At 36.2% G+C, this 15,724-nt stretch overlaps 2 protein-coding genes across 3 annotated transcripts; one reads left to right on the plus strand and one right to left on the minus strand.

Moving 5' to 3' along the window:
- Positions 1-419: 419 nt before the first annotated feature.
- Positions 420-6,217, plus strand: LOC147861708 (non-canonical heme oxygenase HOZ, chloroplastic-like). The gene is made up of 9 exons (XM_087322179.1): positions 420-759; positions 3,189-3,509; positions 3,595-3,697; positions 3,775-3,854; positions 4,213-4,290; positions 5,223-5,314; positions 5,388-5,499; positions 5,598-5,723; positions 5,933-6,217. The coding sequence occupies exons 1-9, from the start codon at positions 505-507 to the stop codon at positions 6,050-6,052; spliced, it is 1,287 nt and encodes a 428-aa protein (XP_087178305.1). The 5' UTR covers positions 420-504; the 3' UTR covers positions 6,053-6,217.
- Positions 6,218-7,980: 1,763 nt separating this feature from the next.
- On the minus strand, positions 7,981-14,919 carry LOC147861709 (uncharacterized). Of its 2 annotated transcripts, XM_087322835.1 has the most exons (14): positions 14,543-14,919; positions 13,698-13,900; positions 13,150-13,220; positions 12,837-12,925; positions 11,314-11,367; positions 10,949-11,044; positions 10,790-10,866; positions 10,523-10,706; positions 10,052-10,126; positions 9,124-9,398; positions 8,928-8,997; positions 8,576-8,671; positions 8,413-8,491; positions 7,981-8,321 (listed from the first exon to the last, which is right to left on the minus strand). In XM_087322835.1, the coding sequence occupies exons 1-14, from the start codon at positions 14,891-14,893 to the stop codon at positions 8,263-8,265; spliced, it is 1,779 nt and encodes a 592-aa protein (XP_087178961.1). In that variant the 5' UTR covers positions 14,894-14,919; the 3' UTR covers positions 7,981-8,262. The 2 variants fall into 2 exon arrangements, 1 of the variants encoding a protein (XP_087178961.1); XR_015530046.1 differs by lacking the exons at positions 7,981-8,321; positions 8,928-8,997 and having other exon boundaries at positions 8,412-8,491.
- Between the last annotated feature and the right edge of the window lie 805 nt (positions 14,920-15,724).

Here is a 15,724-nt window from a genome sequence, read left to right on the forward strand (position 1 = left end):
ATACAACTCTTTCTCACCACTTACATGATGTTCAAGCAAACAAATAATAAACTTGTAGATCATCATAATCACAAATCATCACTAGAAGGACGTAAGTTTTGAGATGGGGGGGGGGGGGGGGGGGATCATGTACGACTATTACAGAGTAATGTAAAGCCCCACCAGACCATGTAATGAGAGATGGATTATTCATCTTGATCGATACATAATCTTATGAAGGAATCAACGAAATTGACGTTCATCTCAATATTTCTTGATCCCGGATCATGTCGTTCTTCCTCTAACTCTTGTCGAGCTTGTTGATGGTCCGGAATAAATATGAGGTTCTTCGGAAGAACAAAAAGAATAAGAAGAAAGAAGAAGAAGGAGAAGAGGTTCATTTTGAAAACTTGCCACGTCAGCATTCCACTCCACAGAGCACCCCTGCTCTGCTCTGTTCTGCTCTGCTCTGCAGAGACAGAAGGAAAAGAAAAGAAAAGAAAAGAAGGAAAGCACACCTTCGCCATGGCGGCTCTGCATAACATCGACTTTACCACTCCTCCTCTCTTCTCCATTCCCTCTTCTTCCCCTTCCCCTTCCCCTTCTTCTCCTCCCTCTCTTTCGTTCGCTTCGCCTTTAATCCATACCCGGGGCACCCGTCTCCACCATCAGTCTATCCAAGATCGATGTTGTCTTCTCAGAGCTCCAGCCTCGTTTAAAGACGTGGCTGAATCAGGAGAACCTCCAGCTACTGGAAACAGTAGAAATGGAGTGCTTAAGGTACTACTGCTCTTCTAACTTCTCTGCTTGCTTGAAGATAGAGAATTGTTATGTATCTTAGTATATGCGGTTTAGGGGTTAGTGTCTAGAAGAAATGATATGCATTTTCTTGCTCATGGTTTAGGGTTTAGGTTGGTATACATTCCTTGCACATGGTTGAAGGCCTTTACTTGGACATAGTTTAGTGGTTTTAGAAGAAGCAGTATGAATTTCTTCCACGTGAGTTACGCATTAGAATTTAGGGTCTAGAAGAATTGGTGTGTATTTTCATGGTAATGGGTTTAGAAGAATTGATGCATTCATGGTTTAGGGGTTTAGAATTTGGTATGTGTTTTCATGAATTGATGCATTCATGGTTTAGTGGTTTAGAATTTCTTCCACATGAGTTAGGCGTTAGAATTTAGGGTCTAGAAGAATTGGTGTGTATTTTCATGGTTATGGGTTTAGAAGAATTGATGCATTCATGGTTTAGGGGTTTAGAATTTCTTCCACGTGGGTTAGGTGTTAGAATTTAGGGTCTAGAAGAATTGGTGTGTATTTTCATGGTTATGGGTTTAGAAGAATTGATGCATTCATGGTTTCGGGGTTTAGAATTTGGTATGTGTTTTCATGGTTTCTGGTTTAGAAGAATTTGTATGCATTTTCATGGTGCAGGGTTCAAGGTGTAAATTTAATCTATTTTCTCGCACATGGTTAGTGGGTTTAGGATGGTGTATTTTCTTGCACATGGTTAGGTGTGTATTTTTATGGTTTCAGGTTTCAGGTTTAAGTTCTATGTGTTTTTTTTTAATTCAGTTAATCGTTTTAGGGTTTAGAAGAATCAATGCATATATGCTTGAACATGGTTTTGGTTTTGGTTGTAGAAAATTTGGTTTGCTTGTGTGATTTTGTGTTTAGAGTGTAGAAGAATTGTTATCAATTTTATTGACCATGGTTTGGGGATCTAGGCTTAATTAAACTTAGGGGTTTAGAAGAATTGTTACATTCTTGGACATAGTTATTTGTTTCACATGGTTAATGGGTTTAGGGTTTAGAATGGGAATTTTCTTGCACATGGTTTAGCAGAATTGGTATGCTTTTGCATTTGCATTGTTTAAAGCTTGGAGTTTAGAAAAATTGTAATGCATTTGCATATTCATGTTTTAGGTTCCAAGGTTCAGAGAATTGGTATGCATTTGCGTGGTTTTGGATTTAAGGTTCAGGGTTTAGGATCTAAAATAATTGCTATGAATTTCCTTGAATATGGTTTGGAGTCAGGATCTTGAAGAATTGATCTAGATTTTCTTGCACATGGTTTAGGATTTAGAAGAATGGGTATGTTACTTTTTTACAATAAGAGATCCTTCTGTTAGCTAAAAATTGATGAAGTGGAGTGAGCAAATCAAAAGGGGGTCACTTCCATCTCAAGGATCAATGTTGTAGAATACGAATGCTAAGTATTCTAACGTTTTTTTAAAAATACTTAGAATATGTATGTATTTTACAGATAAAATACGTTAAATTTGTTAAATACTTGGAATACATGTAGAATACTTTAAATATGCAGAATACTTGTAAAATATGTTAAATACTTCTTAAAATTTAAAGTGTTTTTTTTCAAGAAAAATAAATTTTAAAATTTTAAAAATAAACTTTTTTGAAATGATAAATACTTGTTAAATACGTGGAATACGTGAAATTTTTTTAAATGGCAGTTTTTTAAACGTAGAGTATGTATAGAATACTTCAGCGTATTCTAAATGTATAATGCACCTTTTTTAACAACTATGTCAAGGATCAAGATTCCGAAGCTTAAGATAAGGGAAAAGGAACTCCATGTTTTCAAGTTTCAGATTTGGTTTTAGGGTTCATGTATTATAAGATACACCAATCAGTGTTTAAGAGAGTTTCCCTGATTCACTAAAATGGCTATTGAAATTTTAAATTCTGATAATGTTTATGTGTAATATGCAATTTATGTTCCTCATGCTTAGTTGGTTCTATTGTTATGCATATGAGCTTCAGCATGCTAATCCATTCATAGAAAACCAAATTTCAGTTATAATGTTGCTCCTTTTGAGATGTTACATCATGCTAAACATCCATAAAAATAAAAAAATCTAGAATTAATCTGAATGCTAAAATTGAGCAGTCCGTAGCTATGTCTTAAACTGACAGATTCACATATGGTACATGCTCTGCCTGAGAAGGTGCATTTTGATAGAGACATTGAGTCTACTCTATTTTTCAATGGCCTGTTTGGTTATTTATGCCTTTATTGACTCAGATGATGGTCTTTGTATTAACATGTATTGGGGTCAAAATATTTCCTGCTTCTGTTGCCTACTAGTGGATTGAAACCCTGATTTGCTGCGCACAAGCATAACCATCTTTTTGTTAAGTTTAGAAATTGTTTAAATTTATGCTCAACCCAACCAGAATGTTTGCAGGATCCCGAAAATGATTCACAGGAGATTGATAACTCTGAATTGGAATTGAGTGGAACAGCAGTGCCCATTCTAGGCTCCTTGAATGGATTTAGTCAAGGCACTGCTGAACCAGAATTTTCACAAAGTAGTGAGAAAGTTTTGCAGGAAATTGAAAGCTCCGAATTGGAATGGGGTGGAACAGCAATGCCCATTCAAGGATCCTTGAGTGGAAGTGGTCATGTTGGTCTTTTCCGTACCCCTATCTCTGGGGGAGTTCAAAGCGCAACATCATCACATGGATTGCCTTCTCCTGCTCTTGCAGTTCGAAATCTGATGGAACAAGTAAAGTGCCCTGCTAAGCAAATTAGTTGCAAATGACAACAATTACAACCTCCAAATTAAACCTTGTTTCTGTTGACCATAACAGGCACGTTATGCCCATCTATGCACTATTATGTCTTGCATGCATCATCGTCGACGGGGATACCCATTTGGATCTCTTGTTGATTTTGCAGTTGATTCAATTGGACGTAAGTAACTTTCACTAGATTATATCGCAACTCATTGATGTTTTACTCTACTGAAACTGAACGCTGTTGCTGTATAGATCCAATATTTTCATTATCTCCACTCGCAATCCATACAAGGAATTTACTAGAAGATCCCAGGTGTTCTCTAGTAGTCCAGGTAGACTTTACTAACAAAGCATGGTGGTATTGTTTCATGCTCACAAGATTCTCATTGAGTACATAAAATTCCTGAATATTGTAGAATGTATACTCAAAGCTCATGGGTGCTGTACTTAAGAGTATTTAAAGAGAAATAGAATAAACGCCTGGAGATTGTTGGTGTCATGACGTAAAGTTTACAGCCTTTTATTTTGATATTAGGGGCTTGGATATCATACATCCCTTTTCTTATCTTGTGTACTTGGTTCATCAAGTTATGTAAATTATGTTGTCTAGTATTCTGAGCTTACAGATGCCAAACCCATTTATTAATAATTTAAACAGATAATTGTTTACTTTTTATGTGAGCTAATCAGATACCTGGATGGAGTGGGCTTTCAAATGCAAGAGTTACAATTTTTGGTGATGTATATCCCCTTTCAGCAGAGGAACAGGTTCGATGTTCTTTCAAATCATGGAATTTGCTAAAATGATTATACAAGTCTTGATGAAATGAAATTTCCATGAGAGGAGCCATTTAATGTCATTCAATTGTATTTGCATTATCTGGCTGTAGTTTTCATGAAAGATTTTGATCTCCTAGATCTTAGAGGCACCTAGATGTAATTGTGGTAGTATAGAGGTTACTCTGAATAAAGTTTTCACATTTATGCCAAATGAATATTCCATTACATTGGAATGAGGATTGCTGCATCCTTTGCTTGATATATTTTTGTGCAAATTCTCTTCCTAAGTTGCATTGCTCTGAGGGTCTGTGGATACAAAGGATAATGTTACCATTTTTCAATTTACAAGTATCTATCCTGTCTCCTGGTCCAAGGCATTGTCACTGATGCATGAGGTTCAGATATCTTCAAACTTGGATTGTGATATCATAATGAGAAATGTATTTCAAAAGCAGCCAATTTATGATATTTATTTGTGTTCTGGGTCCTCGACAATGCCAAATTGGGAAGAATTAAATGACTGATATCAATCTTTCTTGAGGCAGTGTGGTATCCATGGTTTATGTGAATCATTTGCTTGCACAGTATATCCAAGCTATGTCCTTTGAACCTTGGAAAACTTAACCTTTGAATGCACATACTATTGTGTGTAGTGAGTTCTTCTACCAGAATGTTAGCCTGCGTAAGTGAAGTTTCATTAACCCTCATGTGACAATACTCTTGAGAAGACAAAGGTTAAGATAAGCTCTTTAACATCCCCACTATGGCCTAGACTTTTGCGTGGATATTCAAGCTACCAGTTTAACTACACTGGAGAGTCTAGAGCATAGCAGTATTGAGTTTCTCTTTCCTGTCATGGGTATATGACAATGTTGTGATTTTCTTTACAAAGTTTTTTATGTTTTTGCCCCTCTTTACAGGATTGGGCACACAAGAAATACACTGCAAAACATCAACAAGGTGCAACTCAACAGTGGGGAAATTTTTATTACTACCGAATGCAATCCTTTAGGTTGGCAGTATTGACATGTTCTGATTACCATGTTTTATAGATTAGTCTTGACACTCATTATCTTGTCTCGTAGTGACATTTATTTCATAGGAGGATTTGGAACTGTTGCATGGGTAGATGTCAAGGAGTTCGAGAATGCACAGCCTGATATTATTGCTGCCAATGGAGCAGAAGAAACATTAAAGGTGTGATGATGCTTGTAATGTAGTCATTAATTACTTCTTTATTAGATGGTATGTGCTATATTTGCATATTTGTTGCTCATATTTCTATTTGGCAGCAGGAATTAAATGCAAAATTTTCAAGACATCTTAGAGATGTGCTCTCAAAGGAGTGTGAATTAGATGATGCTGCATTAATCTCCATAGATAGCAAAGGTATCGACATCCGGGTTCGGCAAGGAGCCCAGGTTTGTACGACATATGCAAACTTGTTTTTGGTTTTCGTTTTTCTTTTATTTTTTGGGTAAAGATATACGGAGATTGAAAACCAAAAGGTTGCTGGCATTCTTGTATTTCCCTCATAAGCTAATATCACTGACAATAATATATATGTAGCATTCATATATTTCCCTCATATCATAAAGAGAAAATAACCAACGTCATATTTTGAATGCAGTTTAATGTTCAACGTTTGTCATTTGAAGTTGGCCATGCAGTGGAGACATTGAAACAAGCGGAGACAGCAATCAAAACCCTACTAGATAGATACTCACAGGCGTTTAGATATCATGGATAACTTTTTATGGCAGAGTTCTTTTATAAAGTAATATAGATTCTGCAAACCTTTTTGGCTTAGCAAACTTCAGAACTCTTAACACAATCGATCAACATACATGTATGTAATACTAATGCACACATGTTAACCAACAGAGAAATAAATAAGATGTGAGAAATTTTTGTTCACACATGATATTTATAGAAAGGATAAAGTCATCCAATATTAATCTTGTGATTTTGGTGACGCAAACCTCGCTTCTGTTTACTCTTCGTCAATTTTAGCTTTCTTGACTAGTTAGTTTTTTACCATGGGATCTTGAGGTTGCAATCTTTTGGGCAGCTGTCTGGTTGCAGGACCTTCATACTATATGGTCTGCATTTGTAGTGTGCTAGAATTTTGGGCAATGCACTTAAATCTGTATCTATTATTTAGGTTTTCATCCTGGCAATACTATCATGTTTGTTATTAGCTCCCATGCAATTTCTCACATGTTAATGACCTGTTTTTTTAATGTTCATGTGGATATTCTTTGCGAATATTTGCTGAACTTTGAGAAGCAGTATCCTGCATTGCTAGAAATTAAGTATGTAGGCCTTAAAAGAGACGAGTAGGGTTTGGCACTTGATTCTTTTGCACCGTTCCATTAGAGGATAGTACACATAGGTTCATTAAATGTCCTAAAGTGTGTACCATTTGGAAGTACTTATTGGACATTTGGCAAGTTTTAACTTGTTGTTTGAGACCTCAACAATGGGTTTTTTCTCAATATGTTCAAAATGGTTCAAATGATGAGATGGAGATATTGTTCCAATTTTTACGTTATTGGGGTTTATAACACAATTGGAATATGTGTAATGCTTTCATGTTTGATAATAGACATGGGGTGAAAACCTATATAAAGAAGCTAAAAGGTATCCTAATGTGGAATTTTTGGATGTTAGAGCATGTGGGGATCATTTCCTCAAATGCATATTCAAGTTTTTTAATGGCAATACATGACGTCCCTCTCCCTACATAGGCATATGATAGGTACAGGAGACTAAGAAGTGTTGTACCTAAGTGGATTTTACATACAATTAATATAATTGTGTACTTTACCAAAAGAAGAAGAAGAAATTAAGTATGTAGGCCTTTAAGATAAGTAATAATCATATGCTATGCTGTAAAAGGAAGTTTTGGTTTCACTAAATACCTTGGTTTTTCAATCAATTGTAGCTGTAAATTTGAAATTTTTGTTGTGTTTTGTAGATGAAACAATTGTCAAAGGAAGTTTAAAATGTGTGGTAAGGAAATCTTGTGTTTTCTTTGGAGTAGGAAAATATTCACTATTGCCATGAGCTTGGCTCATTAGAGAATATGAATGATTCTTGACTCATACAAGCAGATTTAGGTAGTTCTTGCTTTATATGCTCATGATTGTTTCATGTTAAAAATGCTATTTATTTGTAATTTAATTGTATTCTGATGGTAAATAGCACTCTGATATCACACTATACAAAAATGAAAACAAAGTTTGTTCACTTGTTATTTGAAGGTTAATAATTCATACAAAAGGTGGGAGATACTCACATGGGTTTATAAGCTGGCGTTGTAAAGTCAAAAGCATTAAGCATAAATCATCAAGTAAAATCAAGCAAATTTTACTTCAGTTCACTTGCTATTTTAGGGTTAATAATTTACACAAAAAAGGGGTGATGGTCACATTGGATCGCACCCAATATTGCAATACTTTTTGCATCAAACCTTAATTAGTCTACTAATTATATTGATAATGATTGTCCATTTCTTTCTCATGACACGCTGATTCTTTTATGTCATCAGTTAGTTAGTGTCTTTAATATGATTGTTAGTGTTACAAAATGCCTTGGAATAATTGTATTTCCAAGATGAATGTTTGGGGCATGAACAGGCCTAATTATGTTCGATGGTTCATCCTAACCACAATATTCTATCAAATGTGCATATTGCATTGCATTAACAATCTTATAACACAAACGGGCCCTTACTCTAAATACATAATGTATGCTATATTATGTGGTTAAAGTAAGGGCCTATGGTTTCTCCTACAACATGTATGTAAAGGATAGATATATCTCCTTGATACACATCACATCACATCAACCACTTTTTCTCCACCTGAGGTGTAATTAACAATGTGATGATAATTCCATCACAATCACAACGATTAGAATTCCATCCTCCATCGATTATTTGTATTTATTTGTACATCAACACACTCCATTGCAAAGAGATTGCATAAGCTTTAATCCAACACTCCGGATATCCCCTGCAAGACACCAGCCATAACCATCGTAATTTTCATATGATACAACACTTATATTTAGAATAATAGGATAATCAAAAGAAGAAAAATATACCTGCTCCCAATGTGAACACAATAACCTCATCTTGTAGAACCATAGCTAGCTTTGTCTTGATATATGTGCAAATATCATTCTATCTCCGAACATGGCATACACCTCCATGTGAGAACATTTATAAACTCAGAAGTTAGTGCTAAGACTGGAAGATAAATGTTACCATTTGTGGAATATAAACCACTGGAGGGCCATGAATACGATTTACTAAATCTTGTCCACTTACTCCCCAGGCATTGCTCTCCCTTGCAGAGAACACCTGCCAAGCACAAATAATTTTCTTTCTTTTGTCCCTTTATCTGATTTGCCAAACTTGAAATAACTATTTTACATCAATCCACCATCTCATCTGGCAATTTTGTTTGCCATTTTTTACATTTTTACATATGCTCATTGCTTATGTATGAAGAATGAAATATCCATATCTATATTTGCAAATAAAAGATAAATCAAAAGATTTGCTAGATATAATTTAAACATACACATATATATAGACAGCATGTAGTGATTGTCACCTCAGTTATGATAATATGATCAGCCTTACTCAATGCAAAGGCAAAATCATCAAGAAGTTTGACAAGTCGGCTGGAATCAACATTTCCCAAGGTAAACATTTAGTCACGGAACTTGCACAAAAATGTTGGAATGCATGACCAACTCATATACACATCTTTTATTGGCTGCTTTTACAAAGAAAAATATGATCAGTACCTGTATGTATGAGGTTGAAAGACTAGCCATAGAGGTTGCTTAGGAAATTTCTTTCTCGTTGCTTCTACAACAGCAAGTATTTCTGTGGGATGATGAGCATAATCATCAAAAAGCTGGAACCCTCTGCCCACGCCAATCAGTTCAAATCGTCTCTGAACACCAACAAAGGCTTTAAGTGACCTGCTGGCAGCTTTTGCAGCTTCTCTTTGAGCTTTGTGTGATGGTTTGGCATCATTTATTGTTTCAGTTGAGAGCACTGCTGAAGTAACAATCGCCTGTGAAATGAGATTGTGCACATTGAAATCTAAAATTGGAACAAATATTTACCAATTAGCATCACAGATTCAGCAATTGATAAACATACTGATGCATTTGATTGAAGTCTTGAATTTAGGAATTCATTGCTTGTTCTACAGCATAAAGAATAAGTCAAGGAAATCCTAAATACAGGATAGCAATCTCATTTGAAAAGAAGCCATCTCCTTTTCACATTGTTCAGATAACATACTAGTGATCCATTCAGAAAATCAAGAATCGTTAACATATCTCTATTATACTTCAAACTACTTGAAACCTATTGACATCACATATAAATTCAACACCAGTTGCAGACCTTTCTTTGTGTAGTAGACCATTCAGAAAATCAAGAATCATGATAATCAACTAAGGATGTCTCTAGTAAGGGAGAGATTTGGAGATCCTCTTAAGTTCCATTGGGGATAGTTGTGATGTGAGAATGATAATGAAAGTGCACTTTGTATAGGTACTATTTTATTATAGTATTTTGTATTCTTTCCATGGATGGGATCTCTGCACGTGAAAGAAGGAACAAACACTAATGATAAAAGAATGGGGATCTGAAAAGGAAAAGAACGAATATACAACAAGAAGGAAATGTCCATGTGTCTAGAGTGGAAGAAGAACATACCGCTAAAGAGTTGAGGACATTATGAACACCTGGCAGCTTCAATTCAACTTTCGTGATTACCTCACCATTACAAGTCTGCAATGCCAAAAAGATTGATGAAAACAACTCTCATCAGATTTGTCAATTGGAGTACTACCATAATCACTTACGAGGAAAATTCCAAGATCCACAGTTTACTTCTCTTTAGCATTGCTGTTACAACAAACTAAACAAATATTTTTACAGCTATACATCATTTAAATCTCACATTTAAACTATAATTTTGTGACTAGTGAATTGAAACTTCTTGAATCAATGAAGTTAATGACATAGCTTAACACCACATCATAATCCATTCTCACAAAGACTCCTGGCCATTGGCTACAACCAATCACATGTACCAACAATTTTGGCAAGATGCAAATAGAATGTCAATGACACTATTAAAGGCAGAACAGTAATTAATACTTAACGATATGTTGGGATTCTCACAGCGAAGTAATCCGTTCCACCAGCTGTATTAGTTTCAAGCATAACTGCCTGCCACATATTTCCATCCCGCAGGCCATATGAAACAAGTTGGTTAAGTCTAGTAGTATTCTTTATTGAACCCAATCCATCCTTAGGAGTAGATATTTCTCCCATCATATTGTTTGCTACAGACCTGGCGGCAGCACTGCACCAAGGACAAACAAACACCATTCATCTCCCAAAGTAAAAACATTTGGTACAGCTGTTACAAACACATTTAAAACATACTTGTCCCCGCAAAAAATCATTGTGCCACCAGCTCTTATACACATGGCAAATCTTCTGAAGCAATTAACTACAGCTTCCTGCAATGGTAATTCACTCAAGAAATGGTTTGCTTCCAGTTGCATTGCGGTAGCACCAACATCATATTGCAGATTTATGTACCTCATTTGGAAATTTGTCAACGTGTTCCCATTCAATATTAGTAATTAAAGCCACATAAGGTGATAAGTTTAAAAAGCAGCCATCATACTCATCTGCCTGCAACCAAATAAAAAAGAAAACATTGCACACATCATCATATTTTCCATTAATACAACAGTAAATCTATAAGATGAGATATTTCTCAGCTCATAAATGCAACAACAACAAAGAAATTGCAAAATAATAGCAGATGGATACCAATCCTCAATAAAAATAAAACAAAACCTAAAGAGAGGATATAATGCCAAATGATTACAAGAAAGAAAGCTTCATGATTTTAGTATATATACTAATTTGTGTTGTAAGTCCAAGCAAAGTTAGTTTACCTCTAGCACAAACAGCTTTCCATTTCCATACAGTACACCCCCACCTCCTGGAAACTACAAAATTGCAAAAGCGATCAGAGTAATCTAAAGTTAAGGTTATAAAAGTCAAGAAAATAATATTTATTTTGGGAAATTCATGTGTCCTATCAGTTTCCTTTCAAAACAAGTACATGTGTGTAAATCAACCTTATTAATTCTGATATATGTATAAGAGGGATCCAAAATAATGATCTCACAGTAAATCTTGGGCTATTCAGGTTGGGCGTTCAAGCCCCACCAAATGCATGATGGGCATGAAAACTTTGTTCTTCAAATGATGTTTGTTATTAGGTCATTATGCCTCATGAACACCAAAGTAAATATTTCTCCTTGGACCAGAGGTAGATCACACTTCTTGTCAAGCTTGGCCATGTTTTCGGCTTGACTTGTGGATTTCCCTTGATGTTCTCAGAGAATCTTGCCTATTACTGCCTTGTTTCAAGAAATTCACCCTCTTTTCTATGCATTCAGATAAGATATATTTGAAAAATTATCACAGAGAAAAAGATTGAACTAATGTCTCTATGGAGGACAAAAACGTTGTGTCATGTTCCAAATAATTACAACACAACAAAAGGAGAGAAAATAAAAGGAGGTGACATCGTAACATGAAATAAACTAAGAGCAAGTTCTACCTCATGAAAAAGCAGAGTGTCAAAGGCATTGCACAATATAGATCCGATGGTTTACAGAGTGCATCTTTTGTGAGGTTGTAACCAAGCATATATCTCATTGGGTGCACAGTCACCCTAAAGCGTGACTAATGATTGGCTGGAAGTGTAACTCCTTATTTCCTTTGCTATAGATTTTGAACCGTAAAGATCTCAATCATGAGTTGAGACTATGTGAGAGAACCTAGATTAGAAAGACCATGTGAGCTCTGCACAAATCAGCTACCAAAAGGTGTAGGTTGTTCCACCTGAGCACATGTTGAAATGACAGAAAATTACAAATAAGAAGCTAAAAATTTCAAACATTCAAAAAAGGTTCCACATCCATGAGAGAGAAATTTGTTTTTCATTTCTTTTCATTATCACTCAGCACTGACGGTGTTTCCCTTGCTTCAGAGAGCTTTCCATCTTGAATTGGCCCATGTTGGACGTGTTTTGAAGTGCTTAGCTACTACATGCGACACTTTATTTTGGTTTGTTTTTCCAAAGATGAGACAACATTTTAAGATGTCATCTGTTGTTCAGTTTCATGGGCCATTTTGGCCTCCTAAAATTCATTAATATATCTTTCTTTCTATTCACACATATAACTTGGAAATTTGGAATCAAGAAATGTCGAAGGAGACAAATGGCCCACATGCAGTAATAGAACAACAGTAGTTCAACATCCTCAAGTACGTCACACTTTCTACAAATAGAGAGGCACAAACAAAATAACTTCTTACACAAAAACACGTTACTGCCCTTTTTACATCAAAGTTTCATTAAATATAAACACATGTGTACATCATGCTTCACCCCAAGCCTCCATACCTGTGACACATTTGCACCTACAAGAGCCGATATGTCATTGCCCATCTCCTTTAATACCATAGAAACCATTGCAGTAGTTGTGCTCTTTCCTGAAAACGGTAACGCTTGGATAGTATCCATTATGCAATATGAAGTTCAACATAGAGGACAAAAAAATGATGCATGTACTACAATCCTCGATCTTGCCTAAATTATTTTCTTCATGATGTAAAAGACTTTCAAGATCTTCCATCCCTATGGAAATCTTACTTTTGTTGACATCCAAAATAACTACAAGGTCTGCTCCTGTATGAAAGAGGACAGTAAGTCATACCATGGGTTCCACTAATAGCAATAAGATCGTAATTGCACGTGAGTCTCGCGAGCCACGAACCTCTCTTATGACTGCACAGAAGAATACAGCCCCAATAATATTAATGTTATGCTATACAAAATATTGTATGCAGCACGATCCATTGATACTCAAGGATAAGAAGCTCTACTCCAGTTCAAATCATTTTTCAATGTTTTTTTGTTTCCTTGCCCAGATACCTATTGATTCAATACTCCAAGCTCTTCCACTGTACTGTTTGGAAGGTGTAGGTGTTATCAACCAAGATTGAAGAGGATCCCTTATCCTTCTCCAAATCCATTCAAAGAAGAAGCTGATAGTTCCCCCATACATTTTACCTTCCTTATTATCATGCCTTCTTCAACAGTCTTGCACTTTCATCTTTCCATCAGATGTTTCTACTGTTCTACTTTTCTATAGAATATTCCCAATAGAAATGATCACTTTTCTACTTAATGTACATTTCCCACAAATTTCCTGCATGCATAAAATGGTGGTAATTGAATCTGGGCAGCTCATTAGATACTGACATGGGAATATTCAATTCTTGTGCCAGGATGAGCTCTTCATTGGTGCATGGAATGCAAGATGATAAAACAACATGATCAGGTAGTTTCCCATCATCTCCATGAATCTGAGATCCTCGATGGCCAATATATACAATTGCTCCAGCTCTTTGCAAATCCTCCAGTTTTGGGTTCCACAAGATGTCAGAACCACTAACTTTCAATCCCTATAGAAAAAATGCATATTTTTACATTCCGTGACTTTTTGTCCTTCGATGTTCACATTGTTGACAGAATTGATTCCGTAACTATATAATTATATGTATTTCCATAAAACTTTACATATTTCGCTCACATTGCATCGAATGCAAGGCAGGGTAAGTATTAAGGCTTGGTCCTCAAATTTTACAAAGGCTTTTTTCTTTTCCTTTGAAAGTGTATGATCTGTTTCAATGCATGCAATGCAAGGGAGGATAAGGTTGGGTTCTCAAATTTTAGGGTTGATTTTTTTCCTTTATTACTTTGTTCCATTCAATGCATAGAATGCCTCATATTTTATGCGGGGTTTTTTCTTCTTAATTGAAATATTTTTACTTGCTTTCTATCCGTAGAATGACACAAATTTCAGGCAATTTCTCTCCTCCGAAGTGCTTCTTGTATACCTCTTTCAAAGCATTCAATATATCAAATTTCATGGGCAATCTTTTCTTGTTTGACGTGTTCTTTATCTCTTTCAATGCACAGAATGTGTCCCAGTTCATAAGTTCTATTTTTACTCCTTTGTTAAATCGTTTTACGAGTTGTCAATCAATGAAGTGACTCAAATGTCAGGCATTATTTCATCACATGTAGAGTGATGCCACTGTTACCTGTTTCAATGCAAAAAATGCAAGGGCAGAGAGGCCTGCCCCACCGATACCGATGAAGTGGACCCATGCTTTGCTTCCACTGCCAACAGGGTTCTTCCGAGGTTCCTGATGATGGTGGCTTGATCCGATGACAGCCAGAGCGACGACGATGGAACGAGGCGGCGAAGCTCCGGAGATGGAGAGCGATGATGGGCGGTGGTGAGGTGGAGATGTTGTAAGGGCGAGAGAGCAAAGTGGGTCATGAGGAGCAGAGTGGTGGATCCATTTCTGCATCTGCAGATGAGCGCTAAGAATTATTGGGGGGAAGGATGTGAATGGGCAACAGCACTTGGCTTCCAACAAGCTCTGCATAATGGGAATCAGCAACCAGAGAGAAAGAGAGAGAGAGAGAGAGAGAGAGAAGAGCAACTTGAGAAATGCAGGGTCTTAGGGAGCCATCCATCCATCCATCCATGCATGCATGCATCCCAGGACCCATACCATGATATGATATGATATGATATGATTGGTGGGTTGAAGCCATGTCTCATCATACCAAACTAGCTAGGAACATGATTGGGGGGGGGTGTCAGGGAGCTTTGAGGATCTCCTTAGAGATAGATGCGACCATACTTTTGATTACAATCTGTTCCGAGGTAAGGCCTACCTCCCGGCTTCGAGATCGAACTTTGGTTCTCAAACATATTTATGACAAATAGATGGTATGGTGTAAACCATGCTGATCCAACAAACTAGAGAGAGAGAGAGAGAGAGAGAGAAACTATAAGATCTCATGAATCGCTATGGTTATGCACATAATATACCCCGCCATTTAAAAATATTGCACTCTTGCGATGACTATTTGAGATAAGTGTGCTTTGATTATGCTTTGCTAACTACTGCTAGAAGATTGATCAATTACGAACCAGTACGTTTAAGGATATGAAAAGTCCACAAACTTCTATGACTAATTTACTACACTTATTCTAGACAAAGTCTTGAGAGTTTAGAAACACACATAGAAATACTTTTTACCAAGGGTTAATTAAGCGCATGAGGTTGCTAATGCTAGTTTGCATAAGATAGTGTTATATCTTGAGCAGTTGTAACTTTTTTCGTTCCATATACAAACATATGTTTGCATATCCCTAAGATAGTTTATGTTGTGTGTATAACTCATGACAATGAATGTTAACATCAATT

The sequence above is a fragment of the Azolla caroliniana genome, unplaced genomic scaffold (genome assembly GCF_043228905.1).
Source record: "Azolla caroliniana isolate FFs.n. ecotype wild unplaced genomic scaffold, voAzoCaro1.0.p SCAF_7, whole genome shotgun sequence".
NCBI lineage: Eukaryota > Viridiplantae > Streptophyta > Polypodiopsida > Salviniales > Salviniaceae > Azolla > Azolla caroliniana.